The 21,375-nt window shown below is 45.9% G+C and overlaps 1 protein-coding gene across 2 annotated transcripts in view; it reads right to left on the bottom strand.

Annotated features, from left to right (window-relative positions):
- pgm1 (phosphoglucomutase 1) overlaps positions 1 to 21,375 on the bottom strand; it is a 152,831-nt gene that overhangs the window by 58,725 nt on the left and 72,731 nt on the right. For both annotated transcript variants that reach the window (XM_085982692.1, XM_085982690.1), the window contains exons 3-4: positions 18,422 to 18,568; positions 14,807 to 14,932 (exon numbers count right to left, since the gene is read on the bottom strand). In XM_085982692.1, the coding sequence (XP_085838818.1) occupies positions 14,807 to 14,932; positions 18,422 to 18,568 (273 nt within the window). The remainder of the gene's footprint in view (positions 1 to 14,806; positions 14,933 to 18,421; positions 18,569 to 21,375) is intronic.

The following is a 21,375-nucleotide window of genomic DNA, read 5'->3' as shown; positions in this document are numbered from 1 at the left end:
GTTGCCCACTCGCTCCAATCCACCTTGGATAACACGCCTGCTTTTTCCAAATTCTCCAGCTCTGCCTCGACTGCTGGACGAATTGCGTATGGCACCGGCCTTGCCTTAAAAAACTTGGGAATTGCTGCATCTTCCACTTTTATTGAGGCGGTGACGCCTTTCAAGGTTCCTAGTTCCTGTTGAAACACTTCTTTGGCGTTAGCCAAGATGTCTTTTAATCGTTCAGGTAAGACGTCATCATCATTTTTTTTCTTACTGGTCACCGTCAGTGCCTGAATGGAGTGCCAGTCTAAACGTATCTTCCTGATCCATTCACATCCCAACAACGGTGGACCACCATCTTGCAGAACGTATAAATACAACTTCTGTATTTCCTTGCCGTTGTATACAACGGGCACCTTTATTTTCCCTTTGGGGTATACTTTCTGCCCCATATATGTCTTCAAGATAATGGATGTGTCTTTCAAAGGTATATGCGGAAATAGCCGCTCGTAATCCCGTCGACTTATGACGGTCAGAGCTGATCCTGTATCTAGCTCCATTTTAACTGGGGACCCCGCTGTCGTGAGGGTAACCCAAATGATCTGGTAATCTTCTTTGGCAATTACATTATGTAATTTGAGACAGCTTAGTCTCTTGTTTCCGGAGTCGCTATCGCTCTTCTGGTCTTCGGAGCTACTGTCCGTCATCATTTGTACCTTTCTGTACTTTTCCTTATTGATTTTTTTTCTGTCAGTGGATTTTTTGTTTCCAGATCGGCATACACGTGCAATGTGTCCCATCTTTCCGCATTGCCTGCATGCTTTGTCCTTGAACCAGCAGTCCCTCTGGTCATGGGTGGATCTGCCGCAGCGATAACATCTCTCGAAACCCCATGTCATTTCATGGGTGCCGAAGTCCTGTGGCTTTAGCTGTATCTCTGCAGCTCCTCTTGCTGCTGCTTCGTATGATACAGCCACACTGAAAGCCTTGTCCAGTGTCAAATCTTTCTCAGAAAGTAGCCTTTTCTGTGTTCCTTCACTTAGGAGACCGCAGACGAATTTGTCTCGTAGAGAATCTGCCAGTTCTGCCCCGAATTGGCAGTGCTTTGACAGCTTTCTTAATTCGGTGAGGTAATCAGCGTTACTTTCATTCTTGTGCTGATTCCTCCTGAAGAATTTGAATCGTTCCGCTATCAGCAGCGGTGTTGGGTTTAAGTGCTCCTGTAGGGTATCAACAATCTCCTTAAAATTCTTGTCCATCGGTTTGGCTGGAGTGATTAAGTTTCATAACAGCCCGTATGTCCTTGCGCCCATCAGATTTAGAAGTACCGATGCCTTATCATCCTCTTATTTCATTCGCTGTGCAATATACCTCCACTCTTTCCACATATGTGGTCCAATCCTCTATATCACTATCGAAAGCAGTAATATTGCCAGTCTTAGGCATCCTGAAATCAAAAATGGCGCCTCCCGCGCTTTCCTTTCTTCCCTGCCGAGAAAAAAATGGCGTCTCCCGCGCTTTCCCGCCGCTGCTGACAACGTTGTTCTCCGCTGTTTTTATTTACACAGATATTTTTAATAGTTGGAGACTCGTTCCCGCCGGACTCTCTGGGACTTTTCCCTCCCTCTGCTTGGTCCGAACGCCGACCTGCTTTGCAGCGCCGGCCGTCTCCAGAGTGCTCCACCCTCCGTCTCTGTTTGCCTCCGCCTTCCGACTCGCTGCTCGGCCCCGCTGCAGAGCCACCCGATCGAGCCCCAGCCCGCCGCCCAGGAAGGATTAGTGCAGTACTTGCCACCAGCCCGGCTAGCTGGTGAAACCAGTTTTTTTTTCTCGTTTTTTTTTCTTCGACCTTCGTCTGAGGAATCGATCTCCTTGAGGTGCTGCCGAATTGCAGGCAAGTCCATTTCCAATTCGTCGCCACTGTTGTATCCGTGTATTAATGGAGACACGGAATGCAGGAGTTGGTTTAACAGGTGTTTACTGAACAAAGTCTGGAGGTGAACTAAAAGATACAAGACGCTATACAGGCTTATATACCCGAGTGGTCACTACTGGTATTACAGTACACAGGGGCTCTTAAAGGTACATACACTACATATATTTCTTAAGGCTAAAGGGATCAAGGGATATGGGGAGAAGGCAGGGACCGGGTACTGAATTTGGATGATCAGCCATGATCTCATTGAATAGCGGAGCAGGCTCGAAGGGCCGAATGGCCTACTCCTGCTCCTATCTTCTATGTTTCTATGTTTCTATGCGCTGAACATGCTCCATCTAGTTGTGCCAGGCATTGAGCTCTCTAACCAGTGATCCTTAAAGGGACAGCTGGAGGCCACTCAACAAAAGGCACATGACAATTTCAATTTTATTCCTATGGGCCTATGAGAAGCAGGACTGCTCTCCTGCGACAACAAAAATTATCGGTCTGCTACCCAAGCCCCACCATATAGCCTCCCCCACCACCCCCCGACCTGCCAGCCAGCTCATCTTAGGAGTTGGCCAATTTTCTACCCTCCCCAACCAGCAAGGACTTAGTTTGGCACCCGCAGCTCGCCAGTGGCAATTAAGTGAGGCCCAAAGCTGAATGTGGCTCAGGCCTCAGCGTGCAGAGCCATCGCTCCGTTGACTTTACGTCTGTTTGGGCGCAAGTCAAATTTCTCAACCAGTGACTTTCAAGTGGAGTGGGGGTAGGGAAAGAGAAAGTTGGAAAAAATAGATTAACTAAAGTTAGAAATAAAATCCTACATTGAAAGGACTATAATTGCTAAATAATAACAAGCTGTAATCAGTATTTTGCACTTTTGGATCCTTTTATCAAAATTAGATATGCAAAACAGTGGTTCTTAAACTGAAGACACATAATTAGCACTGCTTCACAAATCCTGTTCATTCTTCAGTGGGACAGGGATATTTGTCATCATATACAGAGCAGTTGTATTCCCATTCAGCATTCTTCACACATTTAGCAGCACTTAATAACATGACACCTACTTTGCAGCAGCTGTCATCAGTTAATATTACGATGGTCAAAAGCTTGAAACAGCTGAGTGGGCAGTTTGGGAATCAGAAATGGGAAGGGCATGCTCACAGTCAGCAACTCCATTTTGATGAAGGATCCACTGATGAAGGGGCCATTGGTGCAGAGCTTTTATACCAGAACTGATTGCACCACAGAAGCTATGAGCAACTGCCTCATGTTACTGACAGTTTAGGTCACATCTCATGAATGTCTTGTCAGCATATATTTCATCTTACACAAAGCTTTTTTTTAAAAAAATATATATTCTATTTTAAAATGTTGGAATAATTATTTTTGTATGGTACAACAGCACATGGGACCCACACATTTGGTGCAGTGGCCCTGCTGCAGCACATGTGATACTCACCTGGTGTAGGGCTCCTCCTACAACATTTGGGATACTCGAGTGAGGGAGTGAGGGAGAGGGAGAGGGAGAGAGAGACAGTGCATTTACACTAATACGATAGCAAAATACTGCGGATGCTGGAAATCCGAAATAACAACAGGAAACGCTGGAAAAACTCAGCAGGCCAGGCAGCATCGGTGGAGAGAGAAACAGAGTTAACGTTTCAGGTTGATGACCTTTCGTCAGAACGGGAAAAAAAGCAGGAAATGGAAAGCAAGTTTGGGGGCTGGGAAAAGGGGGAGGGGATGAGCATGTTTAGCTTGCACCAGCACTAAACTTGTATTGTGTGAATCAGTTGCTAAGGCCTGAATTAAGACTCTCCTTCATAGAGTCTCACTTCACTTTGCTCCAGTGTCCAGTCAGGTTCTGGACTTTGTCGACATTTACACTATAACTGCATCTTTCCAGTGATTTTTTAAAAAGTGACAGACACAAAGAGGTAGAGGTACCACCAGCAAGTTAGGGAAAAAAAGTTATGCATGTCCAGAAATGCACATTTCTAGCAGCTGTCACTTAAATAACAACCATGGTAGGAACTCAGCTTTTCCCCTTCCTAGCCCAGGAATGCTGAGGCCAAGTGTAATCACTGGGGAGGCAGTGGGGACATTGACATGGCACAGACCTGCAACCTTCCCATTTCATATATTCAGTGTACACCTGTCTGCAAAATATATACACAACTGATGTCATTTGGTTGCAAGCAGGATATAATATAGGTAGTAATGTGTACATTATATATACACAGTCATTGTAGATCACATAGCTTTATGCTAGCAACAGTCCACCCTCGAGAGTTTAAATCTGTTATGTGACTGACAAATTGGATATACTGATGGATAGGTCTACTTTCTAGTGCTTTAATTTGTACAGTTTCATTCTAAGAGTGAACACTACATGCACAACATGCAAAGACTGAATTTGCAGACAAGTTAAAGAAACATTTATTATTTAGGCACTGGTAAAAAATAATTAACCACCCTTCAACTAGGTGCCTCTTTTAAAAGTTGAGAATGTACACTGCTTTTAAAAACCCAGCATTAAAATTAACTTTTTCCAAATCCTTTTTCTATAGAAAATGGTCAAAAAATTCTGAAACGTGACACAGACCCACTTAGCCACAATGCACTGTAAAGGGCTACTTGTGCAGCTATTCATATTAGTGGGTGAACAGTATGGGGCCCAAGAAAGAAAAGGGACGGTGCCCAGTCTGTTAACTTCCCTGCCCTTCTCAGGTCCTTGGCCTATTTTCCCAATACTGGTCTGCAGTCGTGGGGACGGAATAGATGACACGTAGTGCTGTTACCACCTCCCACTATATGGCATGCCAGACACTTTTCCAAGGTTTCCTCCCATGGGCACCCAGCAGTCTCTCTCTCCTTAGCTGCATTTAATCCAGGAGTGTCTGAAGGTCAGTCTCATTATAATTTTGGTCTTTTCTTCCCTGTCCCCTTCCAATACCCAGATCTTTTCTTTGAGTGCTTCTGCCTGTTCCTCCAATTGAAGGCATTCTTTAAAAGTGCCACAAAATGTCATATGAGCCATCCAATCTAGCTACCTGACAGTCAACTCACTGTGCCAAACAAATTACTGCATGCCTGTTGCTCCCCCAACCTGCTGCTGCAATCTTTAGCCATTATTGGCTTTTTAAAAGTTGAACTCCAAATTTCCAAGCTCGGCTCAGCATCACAACATTGGAGCAAATGGCCCATGGAACTTCGTGGCCATTATATTTAAAAAGGAAAAAACGGCAGATGGTGGAAATATGAAACAAACACAAAATGTTGGAAACACTCAGCAGATCCGTCAGCATCTGTGGAGGAAACAGGCAAGTTAACCTGGCATAACCACTACTTTTCAATTCTATCCCTCTAGAAATAAGCCCTAGTGCTTGGTTTGCTTTTTTTATGGCCTTGTTAACCTGTGTCGATACTTTTAGTGATTTGTGTATTTGTACTCCAAGTTCCCTTTGCTCTTCTACCCCATTTAGATTCCTATTTTCCAAGTAATATGTGTCCTCCTTATTTTTCTTACCAAAATGTAATACCTCACATTTATCTGTGTTGAATTTTATTTGCCAATTACATGCCCATTCTGCAAGTTTATTAATGGGGCTGAAATTCCGTTCCCTACAGGTGAGTACGCGCTGTGTACTCACCCGTAGGGCCAACGGAAGTGCCGGTTTCATGCATGCATTGCGCATGCGCTGGAAACCGGAACTTCCGTTCTCTTGAAGGGGTTCAAAGGTCAACCGCGTGCGCCGGAGAGGCAGCGCGTACGCATCTAACTTCCGCGTTTTTCTCTGTTTTTTCAGTGCGGATAAGTCCCTAGCAGCTGCGCGTGGAAAAGCAGGTGCAAGGCCTGCTTTTAACAAGGTAAGAGGTGAAGTAAATAAAATTAAAACATTTTTTCCACAGGTTTATCATTTTAAAATACTTTAAAGAAAGGTAAGTTTATTTTTAGCCCCGCTAAAAACTTTAATTATTTTTTTCAAAAATTTCAATTTTTGTTTAAAATAGTTAATCTATGTAATTTATAGTTATTTTAAAAATGTGATTTAAAAAAAAATGTATTTGAAGTTTTACTTAGGTTTTAAGGGGCTGATCTCTATTCATAGATTTGACAGGTCCTGTCAAATCTATGAATGGAGATTCCCTGCTCCGATTGGCTCTCCATGGCCCACGTGATCCCAGGGACGCTGCGAACTAGCTGCGCCCCTGGGATATGCGTGCCCTGCACACTGGCAGCTGGAGCAGGCACAGCAACGGAATTCAGCGCGGGCCCAGAGCATAATGGTAGGTGCGCTTCTTAAGTGCAGGCCAGGGGCTTGCGCCCGTGGGAAGCCTCCGACCGGAATTTCTGGGCCATTAATGTCTTCTTGTAATTTGTTGCAGTCCTCCTCAGTTTTGACTATCCCCCTCCAATTTGGTGTCATCCGCAAATTTAGAAATTGTATTTTTAATTCCAAAGTCTAAATCATTAATATAAATTGTGAACAACAGTGGTCCCAGCACTGATCCTTGTGGAACACCACTTCCCACCTTCTGCCACTCTGAATAGCTACCCTTTACCCCTACTCTCTGCTTTCTGTCTTGAAGCCAGCCAGCTATCCATTCTGCTACTTGTCCCCTGACTCTTCATTCCCTGACCTTATTCATTAGTTTATTATGTGGTACCTTATCGAAGGCCTTTTGAAAATCTAGATAAATTACATCTACTGCATTACCCTTGTCTCTCTGTTACCTCTTCAAAAAATTCAAATAGGTTGGTCAAGCAAGACTTTCCCTTTTGAAATCCATGCTATTTATTATGCTATTTTTGGTTTCTAGATGTTCTTCCATTTTCTCCTTTAGTAGGGATTCCATTATTTTTCCTACCACCGATGTTAAGCTGACTGGTCTATAGTTCCCTGGACATGTTCTAACTCCCTTATTAAATATAGGTATTATGTTAGCTATCCGCCAGTCCTCTGGCACTATACCTTTTTCTAATGAATTACTAAATATGTGTAGTAATGCCTCTGCTATCTCTTCCCTAGATTCTTTTAAAATGCGCAGATGTAATCTGTCCGGACCTGGGATTTTATCCTCTTTGAGTTTCATTAGTTTATTTAATATATGTCCTCATTTTATTTTAAATACAGTTATCTCATTACTAATCTCATCATTCAATGTCATCTCCACCTGTTCTAACTCCCTGGTAAATACTGAAGCAAAGTAATTGCTTAATATCTCTGCCATATCTCTATCGCTACTTGTGGTATTATCCAGTCCATCCCTTCGTGGCCCTATTCCCATCCCGACCTTCCTTTTTTTATTTACGTGCCTGTAAAATATTTTACTATTTTGTATGTTCCTTGATAATTTAATTTCATAGTTCCTCTTTGCCTTCCTAATTGTATTTTTGACTTAGAACATAAGAAATAGGAGCAGGAGTAGGCCAATCGGCCCCTGGGCCCGCTCTGCTCCCCACAGGGCCATGACCGATCCGAACCTAGACTCATGTCCAAATTCCTGCCCGCTCCCCGTAACCCTTAATTCCCTTTACTTCTAGGAAACTGTCTATTTCTGTTTTAAATTTATGTAATGATGTAGCTTCTACAGCTTTTTGGGGCAGCATATTCCATGGACCTACCACCCTCTGAGTGAAGTAGTTCCTCATCTCAGTTTTGAAAGAGCAGCCCTTTATTCTAAGACTATGCCCCCTAGTTCTAGTTTCACCCATCATCGGGAACATCTTCCCCGCATCCACCCGATCCAACCCCTTCACAATCTTATATGTTTCAATAAGATCGCCTCTCATTCTTCTGAACTCCAATGAGTAGAGTCCCAATCTACTCAACCTCTCCTCATATGTCCATCCCCTCATCCCCGGGATTAACCGAGTGAACCTTCTTTGTGCTGACTCGAGAGCAAGTATGTCCTTTCTTAAGTATGGACACCAAAACTGTACGCAGTATTCCAGGTGCGGTCTCACCAATACCTTGTACAACTGAAGCAATACCTCCCTATTTTTATATTCTATCCCCCTAGCAATGAAAGCCAACATTCCATTGGCCTTCTTAATCACTTGCTGCACCTGCATACTAACCTTTTGAGTTTCGTGCACCAGGACCCCCAGATCCCTTTGTACTTCAGTACTTTCCAGTTTCTTGTCATTAAGATAATAACTTGCTCTACGATTTTTCCTGCCAAAGTGCATAACCTCACACTTTCCAGTATTGTATTCCATCTGCCAAATCTCTGCCCACTTACTTAGCCTGTCGATGTCCCCTTGCAGGTTTTTTATGTCCTCCTCACTCACTACTTTCCCTCCCATCTTAGTATCATCTGCAAACTTTGATATGTTACACTCGGTCCCCTCCTCCAAATCGTTAATATAGATTGTAAAGAGTTGGGGACCCAGCACTGACCCCTGCGGAACACCACTAGTTACTGATTGCCAGTCTGAGAATGAACCATTTATCCCAACTCTCTGCCTTCTGTTAGATAGCCAATCCTCTATCCATGCCAGAATATTACCCCCAATCCCGTGATTTTTTATCTTAAGCAATAATCTTTTGTGTGGCACCTTGTCAAATGCCTTTTGGAAGTCTAAATACACTACGTCCACTGGTTTCCCTTTATCCACCCTATACATTACTTCCTCAAAGAACTCCAGCAAATTTGTCAAACATGACTTCTGATGCGCTATCAACAATACCAAAGGCTACGAGATGGACTTGAAGTAGGCTTTTATTGACTAAGAACTAGAGCATGCCTCTGCTAGTGAATCCATCCTAAGAGCTCCCGGGGGAAGGGTGATGAGTCACCTTTATACCCGGGCTTAGGGGTGGAGCCAGGGGCTGAGACATGCCTGGACTTGTACAGGGTTAACAGTGGTTTACCACACAGGCATGTACAGGTTAACAGTGGTTTACCACATTCACCCCTCGTTTAAAAAAGAGTCCGGCGGGGTGAAGTGTTTCAAAAGTTCGTATACGAAAGTCTCTCCGGGGGTCTTGTCTGCCGTAATGATCTTCGTGGTGCCGGTTGCGGCGGTTCTTTGCCCGCGGCCGCTTCTCGCATGGGACGGAGCACTGGCGTGTCGTCCTCTCGGGGTAGGGATGGCACCGGCATGTCGTCAGTTCGTGGTAGACACCCCGGTGGTGCGTCGTGGGTAGTGGTGGTGGGTGGAGGTAGTGGATGGTGATTCGGGTGGTACCTGAGGGTGCGAGGTCTCGAATTGAGACTGTGTCCTCCCGCCCGTCAGGATACGCCACGTAGGCGTACTGTGGGTTGGCGTGGAGGTGGTGAACCTTTTCGACCAGGGGATCCGTCTTATGGCTCCTCACGTGTTTCCTGAGCAGGACGGGACCCGGAGACGTCAGCCATGGCGGTAGTGATGTCCCCGAGGTGGATTTCCTGGGGAAGACGAACATCTTCTCGTGAGGGGTGGCGTTTGAAGCAGTACAGAGCAGTGATCGTATGGAGTGGAGCGCATCGGGGAGGACATCTTGCCAGCGGGAGATTGGGAGGCCCTTGGATTTTAGGGCGAGCATGGTGGTCTTCCATACCGTTGCGTTCTCCCTCTCTACCTGTCCGTTACCCCGGGGGTTGTAGCTGGTAGTCCTGCTCGTGGCTATGCCCTTCTCGAGCAGGTACTGGCGCAGCTCGTCGCTCATGAACGACGAGCCCCTGTCGCTGTGGATGTAATTGGGGAAGCCAAATATGGCGAACAGGTCGTGGAGGCACCTGATGACTGTGGCGCTGGTCATGTCCGGGCAGGGGATGGCGAAGGGGAAACGGGAGTACTCGTCAATAATATTGAGGAAGTACGTGTTGCGGTCAGAGGAGGGAAGGGGCCCCTTGAAATCGACGCTGAGACGTTCGAAGGGGTGGGTGGCTTTAATCAGGTGTGCCCTGTCTGGCCTATAAAAATGCAGTTTGCATTCGGCGCAGACCTGGCAGTTCCTGGTCATGGTCCTGACCTCCTCGATGGAGTAAGGCAGGTTGCGAGCTTTAATAAAGTGGAAGAACCTGGTGAACCCCGGGTGGCAGAGATCATTGTGGAGGGTCCGTAGCCTATCGACTCATGCGTTGGCACATGTCCCACGGGATAGGGCGTCTGGGGGCTCATTAAGTTTCCCGGGCCGGTATAAGATATCGTAGTTGTAGGTGGATAACTCGATCCTCCACCGCAATATCTTATCATTTTTGATTTTCCCCTTGTCTGTTGTTAAACATAAATGCTACTGACCGTTGGTCAGTGAGCAGGGTGAAATGTTTACCGGCCAGGTAATGCCTTCAGTGCCGTACAGCCTCCACTATCGCCTGGGCCTCCTTCTCGACTGAGGAGTGTCGAATTTCGGGGCCCTGGAGGGTCCGTGAAAAGAAGGCCACGGGTCTCCCCGCCTGGTTAAGGGTTGCGGCGAGGGCGAAGTCGGATGCATCGCTCTCGACTTGGAAAGGGATGGACTCATCCACTGCGTGCATTGTGGCCTTCGCAATGTCCTCTTTTATGAGGGTGAAGGCCGCACGGGCCTCTGCCGTCAGGGGGAAGGAGGTTGACTTGATGAGGGGCCGGGCTTTGTCCGCATAGTTGGGCACCCGCTGGGCGTAGTAAGAGAAGAACCCTAGGCATCTCTTCAGGGCTTTTAGGCAGTGGGGGGGGGGGGGGGGGGGGGTAGTTCCAGGAGGGGGCGCATTCGGTCGGGGCCAATGACTCCGTTTTCCACCACGCAGCCAAGAATAGCGAGGCGCGCGGTGCGGAACATACATTTTTCTCTGTTGTATGTCAGATTCAGCCGTTGGGCCGTACGGAGGAATTTTTCTAGGTTGGCGTCGTGGTCCTGCCGGTCATGGCCGCAGATGGTGACGTTGTCTAGATAGGGGAAGGTGGCCTGCAGCGCGTTCTAGTCAACCATCCGGTCCATCTCCCTTTGGAAGACCGAGACCCCGTTGGTGACGCCGAAGGGGACTCGGAGGAAGTGGTAGAAGCGACCGTCAGCCTCGAAGGCCGTGTACTGGCAGTCCTCAGGCCTGATGGGGAGCTGGTGGTATGCCGACTTCAGATCAATCATCGAGAATACCCGGTATTGTGCTATCTGGTTGACCATGTCAGATATGCGGGGAAGTGGGTATGCGTCTAATTGCGTGTATCGATTGATCGTCTGGCTGTAATCAATAACCAGGCACTGTTTTTCGCCGGTCTTTACTACCACCACTTGGGCTCGCCATGGGCTGGTGCTGCCCTCGATAATCCCTTCCCTCAGGAGTCTTTGTACTTCTGATTTAATAAAGCTCCTATCCCCAGCACTGTACCGCCTGCTTTTAGTAGCAATTGGCTTGCAGTCTTTGGCGAGATTAGCGAACAACGGGGGGGGGGGGTTTGACCTTCAGGGTGGACAGGCTGCATACTTTGCGCGGCGCCGTGTTTAAATTCTGCTGGCTGCAGACTGTAAGTGGGGGCAGGGGCCCGCCATATGCCATCATGACGCTCTCCAGATGGCACTGGAAGTCTAATCCTAGCAGTACGGGAGCGCAGAGCTGTGGCAGGACGAGGAATTTAAACTCTCTGTACTCCACGCCATTCACTGTCAGAGTCGCTACACAGTAGCCGCCGACGTCCGCCGTATGGGACTTTGAGGCCATAAAGACCTGGTGGCGTGTGCGCATAACCGATAGGGAGTAGCTTCGCACCGTGTCGGGGTGGATGAAGCTCTCTGTGCTTCCGCAGTCGAAAAGGCAATTTGTGGCATGGCCATTTACCTTTACGTTCATCATGGACCTGGCTAGTTGATGGGGCCTAGATTGGTCCAGGGTGATGGAGGCCATCGTCGAGGTCGGTGGGTCGCTGTAGTATTCGCCCGCGCCGAGGGCCTGGTCCCGAGATGGTGTCCAAGATGGCGGCTCCCCCTCGGCTGGTGGTGTCCAAAATGGCGGCCCGCACGGCTCACACGTGGTTGGTGGGGTCCAAAATGGCGGCTTGTACGGTTCACACGCGGCGCTGCTGGAAATGGGGGTCGATTTCGCCTTGCACACTCTCGCGTAGTGGCCTTTCTTGCCGCATTTGGGGCAGGTCGCGTCCTTTGCTGGGGCATTGCTGTCTGGGGTGCTTGGCCTGGCCGCAGAAGTAGCATTTCTGGCCTCTGGTCATTGCAGCTGCAGTTGGGCTGCTGGCGGCTTGTGGCCTTACCGGGTCCCAAGATGGCTGCTCCCGTGGCATCCACATGGCCATCCGGTCAGGGGGGTAGGCGTCCATGTTCTGGAGGGCCATGTCTAACGAGTTAGCGAGGGCCACCGTCTTCTGCAGGTCGAGCCCCCTCTGTTCCAGCAGCCTCTGCCGAGTATAGTTGGACCTGATGCCGGCTACGTCGGCGTCTCGGATCAGGTCTTCCGTGCATTCCTTGGCCGTCACCGCTTTGCAATTACAGTCCCGGCCGAGGACTCTCAGTGCCAGTAAATATTCAGCGCCCGATTCCCCGGGGCGCTGTTTTCGGGTAGCCAGGAGGTGTCTGGCGTAGACCTCGTTAACAGGCCTCATGTATTGTTCCTTTAGCATCGCGATGGCGGCCGCGTAAGTAGTGGCGTCTCGGATGATCGAGTAGACTCGGTGGCTCACCCGTGAGTTCAAGACAAGCCGTTTCGCGTCATCTGTAGTGACAGTAGTGCTGGAGGCCTCCAGGAAGGCTTCGAAACAGCTCAGCCAGTGTTCAAAGTTATTGGCTGCATCTGCTGCTTGAGGATCCAGGTCTAAACGTTCCGGCTTCAAGATTTGCTCCATGTTGAAAATTAGTCAATAAAATTGATGCGCTATCAACAATACCAAAGGCTACGAGATGGACTTGAAGTAGGCTTTTTTTGACTAAGAACTAGAGCATGCCTCTGCTAGTGAATCCATCCTAAGAGCTCCCGGGGGAAGGGTGGTGAGTCACCTTTATACCCGGGCTTAGGGGTGGAGCCAGGGGCTGAGACATGCCTGGACTTGTACAGGGTTAACAGTGGTTTACCACACAGGCATGTACAGGTTAACAGTGGTTTACCACAACTTCCCCTTCATAAAACCATGCTGAGTTTGTCCTATTAAATTATGATTATCCAAATGTCCTGTTACTGTCTCCTTAATAATGGACTCCAAAATTTTACCTACCACAGATGTTAGGCTAACCGGTCTATAGTGTCCAGCCTTCTGTCTACTGCCCTTTTTAAATAAGGGTGTTACATTAGCAGTTTTCCAGTCTGCCGGGACCTTTGCCGAGTCCAGGGAGTTTTGGAAAATTATTACCAATGCATCCACAATCCCTACCGCCAGTTCCCTCAAGACCCTAGGATGTAAGCCATCAGGTCCAGGTAATTTATCCGCCTTGAGTCCCATTATTTTACCGAGTACCACTTCCTTAGTGATTTTGATCGTGTTTAGCTCCTCCCCCCCCTTTAGCCCCCTGTTTGTCCAGTGTTGGGATATTCTTAGTGTCTTCTACTGTAAAGACTGATGTAAAATATTCAGTGTTTTTGCCATCTCCATATTTCCCACCATTAATTTCCCGGTCTCACCCTCTAAGGGACCAACATTTACTTTAGCCACCCTTTTTCTTTTTATATAACTATAAAAACTCTTACTATCTGTTTTTATATTTTTTGCTAATTTACTTTCATAATCTATCTTCCCTTTCTTAATCAATCTTTTTGTTATTTTTTGCTGTCTTTTAAAGTTTTCCCAATCCTCTATCCTCCCACTAGATTTGGCTACCTTATATGCCCTTGTTTTTAGTCGAATACTATCCTTAATTTCTTTACTTAGCCACGGATGGCTGTCTTTTCTTTTACACCCTTTTCTTCTCAGTGGAATATATATTTTTTGGAAGTTGTAAAATAACTCCTTAAATGTACACCACTGATCATGTATCGTCTTACCCTTTAATCTATTTTCCCAATCCACTCTACTCAATTCCGCTCTCATACCTTCATAGTCTCCTTTATTCAAGCTTAGCACGCTTGTTTGAGATCCAACCTTCTCACCCTCTAATTGAATATGGAATTCAACCATGTTATGGTCACTCATTCCAAGGGGATCCTTTACTAGGACATTTTTAATTAATCCCGTCTCGTTACACAGGACCAGATCTAAGGTTGCTTGCCCCCTGGTCGGTTCAGTTACATACTGCTCAAGAAACCCATCCCTAATACACTCAATGAACTCATCCTCAAGGCTGCCCTGCCCAATTTGATTTGTCCAATTAATATGATAGTTAAAATCCCCCATAATTATAGATGTTCCCCTATTACAAGCCTCAACTATTTCCTGACTTCTCTCCTAATCTCTTCGTATTCTCCCCTATCATGCTCTCCCCTGCTATCCATGTACTTAATGTATGCCTCTTTCCTTACCCTCAATTTTACCCTTATGGCTTCATTCATCCACGGTGTCTCATTAGTGTTTAGCTTGCTCTTGTTTTTTTAGCAGAATATATTGTTCCTGGACTCTGTTGAACACTGTTTTAAATGTTTCCCATTACTGTTCTACTTCACTGTTTGTCAATATTGTTGTCCATTTTATTTTCCCAAGTTCTATTCTCAGCCCCTCAAAATCAGCTTTTCTCTAATCTATTACCCTGGTCTTTGTCATGCTTATGTCTTTCTCAATTATTATCTTCACAAACAAGTGTTTGGCATGCCATTTTTTATTTGTTTGTAAAGAATCCAATTATGTAAATCATACTGAAATGCATTCTCACATATTTAACGTTATTGTGATTTAAGTAAAGCTACTAGCTCTTCTCACCTACCGAAAAAAAAATTGCCAAGCACCTTTTCATGAAGAAGATGAATCTTTGACATTTAGTTTATGCAAAGAATCTTCTGCCAGAATATTAAAATATGTTCTAATGTTAACTCCACTAGATGTGACATTGCAGTTCATACCTCCATGCATGGCATCCAATCTGATTGTCAACTGGTTTGAACCAGAAAGTAGCTCCTTCAAGGCACTAAAATCGAAGATGTTCCGTAGCATGTTAGTGTAGGCCTCCACTGAATCCACAATCTCCACTGGAAAACAATCACACAGTGCTTAAAGGTACTGGTCTGGCATTCAGTTTTAATGGAGTTAACAGCTCACACAACAGAAACTCAGAAATCAGCCGAATTTAAACACATTTTGAGTCAAGGACCAGTAGCTCTACAAAGGTAGTATTAAACAGAAAAATACAGGAAACTGCTCTGAACCTCCAAGGGAAAATATTATGAGGGTGCAGACTCAACAAACAGAGAAGGACAAGCTGATTCCTTGCGTCAGAGTACTGCATTATGAGGAAAGCTTAGAAAAACATGACACTCTTCATCTTTGGAATGAGATGAATAAGAAGGGACCTTATAGGGTTTTACAAGGTACAGAATGGAATAAAAGAAAAATTAAACGACAACTGCAGAACAAGGGGACATATGTCCAAACCAGTGAAAGACAAGTTCACGACTGATGTGCAGGAAGTAGTTTTGCACTTAATTGTGATCAATACCTGGAATGTTCTTCCATGTAATGTAATGGAGGCAAAAATTCGAGTCATACAAGACACAATTAGGTGCAGTGATTGCATGGGGGCAAGAAGGCGACCAAAGAAATCATAGGTTCCTGTGGAAAGATGAGTTAGTTCAGCCGAATGGCCTTCCTCATCTGCACTGAATTGAATCATATAAAACTCATTTTATCTTCACAACCAGGAAATTGGCTTTCCTCCCATCGGACTGGGCTGGATTCAAACACAGTTCCTGGAGAATAAAGGACAGCGGTGCCTTACTGTAAGACCCAGCCTCCCACAGTGTTTCTTTGAGAGGGCATACGAGTGCTTCATGGACTCCTTGTGACTTTCTGACTTAGTACCAATCCATGCTGAACTGATGGGTGGTACATTCTTATTGTGAAAGAAGCTGGATTCAGGGCTTTATCCATTTCTCCACTCTAAAGTGGAGCATCTCTGCTACCCTGAAGTATCCTCATGTGCCAACATAGCCGAGAAGAAATTCATCACACAGGTGGCAAATCGTACCCCATTTATATTACAGAACCACCAATGGAAGTAGATCTGTAACTCCATGGATGTCAAATCTGTCTAATTTACTCTGCAAGGTGGATAGTGACTTTGTTAGTTTGCCTTGCGGACCTCCTCTGATCAACAGACTTCCTTTTTCTTCAATAGCTATTTGTGTTGATTTTTTTTAACATTCTCTGTATAAATAAACAATGAAAGCTACTGACATCACTGGATTGTAGGATCTGCTGAGCTCAGTGACTGGATTAAGTTACAGACATTAACCCCAGGGTGTTTCTGTAATTTGGTTATCCCGAATGTATATATTAAACCATTTAATGGATGGGTAACTTATGGCAGATCTTTCAAATTTAGAAGTTTGTGTCCTTAGAATGCAAGACCTCATGGTGGTGAGAAAGGGGAGGAAATGAGGCGAGCTAGTGCTAACTAACTATCTAAAGAGAATAGGTTTTAGAAATCTATAATTACTAATGGATTTGAATACTTAAAAATGTATTCCAAGCATTAATAAAATAGAATATGTCTGTAGTTCTCCAGAAGCTGCTTTGTAAGAATGTAAAACAAATAAGAAATAAAACACAAAAATCAGAGGTGTTACTAATCCACAGTTGAAAATAAATGTTATTAACTTTTCTTCAAAAGAAAGATTTTTTTATGGAAAAGAATCAAAATATATTCTAGGCTGGTTTTAAATCAATATAGAGCATAAAAGAGTTTTTAGGAACAGAAAAAAATCTGTTAGGCCCATCAAACCTGTTGCTTTTCATAAATCTCAACTCCATCAACCTACTTTCTCACCAGATTCCTCAATTTCTTCTTTCCAGAGCTTTGTTAAAACATGGTTTTACAACTCCATCTTTTAAAGAACATCAATCATGGTAGCCTAATTGGTAAATCTTCTATTCCTGGATCTCTTCATTTTCACAAAGTTATCAAAAATAGCAGTTTGTAGCTACCCTAACATGTAAATGCACCATGTAGTACTAATGCACCATGTAGTACTAAGGCATGCAAGGTCCAAAGTTCACTCCTAGTTTGCACCGAGTTAGCTGATCACAGTTGTGGTGCTACAATTTGGGCTCTGGGGACTCAAGGGATATGGAGATCAGTCGGGAAAGTGGAGTTGAGGTCGTAGGTCAGCCATGATCTTATTGAATGGTGGAAGTGCAAAGAGACCTGGGTGTTCTTGTACACCAGTCGCTGAAGGTAAGCATGCAGGTGCAGCAGGCGGTTAAGAAGGCAAATGGTATGTTGGCCTTCGTAGCAAGAGGGTTCGAGTACAAGAACAAGGATGTCTTGCTACAGTTGTACAGGGCCTTGGTGAGACCACACCTTGAGTATTGTGTGCAGTTTTGGTCGCCTTACCTGAGGAAGGACGTTCTTGCCATGGAAGGAGTGCAGCGAAGATTCACCAGGCTGATACCTGGGATGGCAGGAATGACGTATGAGGAGAGATTGTGTCGATTGGGCTTATACTCACTGGAGTTTAGAAGATTGAGAGGGGATCTCATCGAAACCTATAAAATTCTGTCAGGCCTGGACAGACTAGATGCAGGAAGGATGTTTATGATGGCCGGGGAGTCCAGAACCAGGGGTCATAGTCTAAGGATAAGGGGTAAGCCATTTAGGACTGAAATGAGGAGGAATTTCTTCACCCAGAGAGTGGTGAACCTGTGGAATTTTCTGCCACAGAGGGCGGTGGAGGCCAGTTCATTAAGTATATTCAAGAAAGAGTTGGATATATTTCTTAAGGCTAAAGGGATCAAGGGATATGGGGAGAAGGCAGGGACCGGGTACTGAATTTGGATGATCATCCATGATCTCATTGAATGGCGGAGCAGGCTCGAAGAGCCGAATGGCCTACTCCTGCTCCTATCTTCTATGTATCTATGTAACAGGCTCGAGGGGCCGAATGGCCTACTCCTGCTCCTAATTCTTATGTTATTATGTTAATTAGCCTCAGTCCTTCTTGGACAAGGGAGTGAAAAAAAAATCACTAGAATAGAATAGTTGCTCACAGTTGTTGTCCAGGGACGCTCGCTGGAAAATGTGTGTATGAATATGAGGTGAAAACAGGATCAGCTTGATTCTGATGTTTTCTATGCTCGAATTGTCTGCCAACACTCACTAAACTCACATATGAGCAATGGATGAGGTACTGGTCAGCCATATACTCCAGAATGAGTAGCACCTTCAGGAGAGAAGGGAGGAAAATTGGGGAGATGCACATCCAATCCGGCATGCAGTTCCGAACTACACTTGTGCAGGAGCACCAAGAGAATCATCACAGAGCCCACTATCGCACATGTCTTACTGGCTAACTAAGAGCAGCACTAACATGCCCAAGGGCAGGTCACTGAGCTACAATGGTAAACTCAATGAGGAATGAGTAGACTTAATGAGAGATTTTATACACTCACAAAAAGTTATTATGCAAAAAAGTTATTTTAGTTTAGGTCAGTGGTTTCAAATGGTGCAAGTAACTAGATACCTGTAAATGGTTTAAACTTGTTCTCCAAGTCAAACTGTTGTTTTCCAATTGTAGTTAGATCGACTTTCAGATCAGGACAGATAGCATATTCTTCAATAGTTTTGCTGAGCTGAAAAATCTTCTCCGTGACAGCCTCGGGAGCTGGACCTGCCAAAGACAAGGTAGACCCATTATATTGTAAAAAAGATACATCAGCATGATTACTAGTTAATAATTCATCGTAAGTACTTTTCACCTAAAGAACTTCTACCACTTCATAGAAAATGTGCATTAAAAAGTTCTGATGGTGTCTGCTCCCCAACAGGAGATATTTCCATTTTCTTGTTTAAACTGCTGCCTTCTGCTTCAAAAAGACCCAGTCACATGAAATTCATGTGCTTGTCCCCAGCCAGTTACCAGTGAGCTAAGTGGAAATCAGAATCCTTCCTGTTCCTGTGCTCAGGTACAATTTGAGAGCCGTTAGATCAGGAGAGCACCTGAGCCATACAGATCAGGAAGCTCACAGGATTGACCTTCAAATGGCAAAGCTGATAGATCTCAGTTGAGGTAGTGGGGGACTACAAATTGCCTCAGGTTCGGGAGATAAGAATCAAAATTTGATCAGGGTTGTCGTTCCTGATCACTATTCAGTGACAACGTGCTGTCGAGCGAGGACAGGGCTGAGATTGGCAGTGATGTCCCCAAGATTCAATACCCTGGCACATGAATAATGGCCATTTGGGTGAGGTAGTGGAGGGTGCCTGAGGCCTAGCTAACACAACCCCAGCAAGACCTCAATGCCTTCAGAAGAGGGAAAGAGGGGCGAAAACTGGCAGGGAAAAAGTAAGCAAGAAATATAAATTGCCAGGGCTTAAATCCTGCCTTATAACATATTTTTGCCTTGCAGTTGCTGGGTTGGTATCTAAGAGAAGGAAGGATACAGATACGTGTAGTGTATGTGCTTTAAGTCAGAACTACTTTTTACAGCTCCTGTATACTGTAGTACCGGCAGTAACCACACCGGTATATAAGCTGTGCGCATGCCTCTGTACTCCAGTCTAGAGATTGCCCTCCTCCAGTAAAGACCTGTTATTTGTTTCTGTACAGCATCCGTGTAATTAATTATCCACTGAACCACGGATCCAACAGTGGCGACGAGTGCTGATGTGAATCTACCTGCAACATTAAACAAAAAAAACAAAAAAATAGTCGAGTCCAGGAACACGGGCATCGACCGCGAGCAACCGCCCAGCAGTCAGGCAGAGATCCAACTTCACTGGGGAGGCTGTGGAGAGCCGGGCTTGGTTCCCCAGCCACAACGAGCAGTAAGAGACCGACGACAGGTCCAGAGCAGACCCTTCCCGAGCAGCGGCGGCTGGAGCCGACCGACAGCAGAGAGAGAGAGCCGGGCAGCGTCGACAGGGTAAGAAAAAGGGTGAAGAGAGCAGGGCGCAGCCGGGGGTTGATCACCGAGTGGCATCGAGGAAAAATACTGCAAAACCGGAGAGAGGGTAAGAAACAGCCGGGTTCTAGACTGAGTGGCGTCGACAAATATCAAGAGAAGAACGCGCAGAGCACAGCCAGGGATCACGGGCTGATCAGGGTCCGCGGGGCGAAGCAAGGGGAGACGCCATTGAGCCGCGGAGAAGCAGGGAGAGCGCGGGAGACGCCATTGAGCCGCGGAGAAGCAGGGAGAGCGCGGGAGGTGCCATTGAGCCGTGGAGAAGGAAGAGCGCGGGAGACGCCATTTTGCGAAACCGCAGCGGAGAAGACGGGCGAGCGCGGGAAGGAAGGAAAGCGCGGGAGACGCCATTTTGTGCCAGCGGAGAAGAAGGGGAAGCGCGGGAGGCGCCATTGGTGATAGTTAACGCACAACCAAGGATGCCGAAGAGTGGCAGTATCTCTACGTTTGACAATGAAGTCGAAGATTGGGCGACATATGTGGAACGTATTGAGGTGTACTGCAGGGCGAATGAAGTGCCAGATGCTAATAAAGCACTGGTTCTGTTAAATTCCATGGGTGCAAAAACTTATGGGTTACTGCGAAATCTAATAACCCCAGAGAAGCCGGTAAACAAGAATTTTGAAAGCATAGTAGAAATCCTACAGGACCACTTAAACCTCACACCGCTGCTGATAGCAGAACGATTTAAGTTCCATAAAAGGAACCAACACAAAGACGAAAGCAATGCTGAGTACCTAACGGAACTGTGCAAGCTATTGAAATACTGCCAGTTTGGAGCGGGACTAGCAGACACGTTAAGGGACAAGTTTGTGTGTGGGCTACAAAGTGAAGGAACCCAGAAACGGCTTCTATCAGAAAAGGACCTTACGCTGGACAAAGCTTTTAGTATGGCAGTATCACACGAAGCAGCCGCAAGGGGCGCTGCAGAGATACAACGGAGACCGCAAGAATATGGCACCAACGAAATGACCTATGGAACAGGGAAGTGCTATCGCTGCGGCAGAACAACACATGACCAGAAAGATTGTTGGTTCAAGGACCAAGTGTGCAGACAGTGTGGGAAAGCAGGACACATAGCAAGAGTCTGCAGGTCTGGGAAGAAAACCAACAGTAAGAAATCTCCACAGGAGAAGTACAAAAAGGTACACCAGGTGATGGACAGTGGTTCAGATGAACAGAAAAGTGACACAGACTCCGGAAGCAAGGAGCTGGGTTGTCTGAAACTACATAATGTAACCGAAATGGAGGATCACCAGACTATCTGGGTTACACTCAAGATAGACGGAGTCCAAGTGGAAATGGAATTGGACACAGGGTCAGCTCTAACAGTCATAAATCAAAGAGACTACAAGCGGCTATTTTCACACACACACTTGAAAGCTACAGAGATTGTCTTGAAGACATATACGGGGCAAAAAGTCTACCCCAAAGGAAAAATAAGGGTGAAAGTGACATAAAGGTCAGGAAATACCTAAAATGGATATATATGTATTGCCAAATGGAGGACCAC

Source organism: Somniosus microcephalus, chromosome 3 (assembly GCF_052327205.1).
Source record: "Somniosus microcephalus isolate GS21.2 chromosome 3, FLI_Smic_1.0, whole genome shotgun sequence".
Taxonomy (NCBI): Eukaryota; Metazoa; Chordata; class Chondrichthyes; order Squaliformes; family Somniosidae; genus Somniosus; species Somniosus microcephalus.
This window is presented reverse-complemented; position numbering and strand designations above follow the sequence as displayed.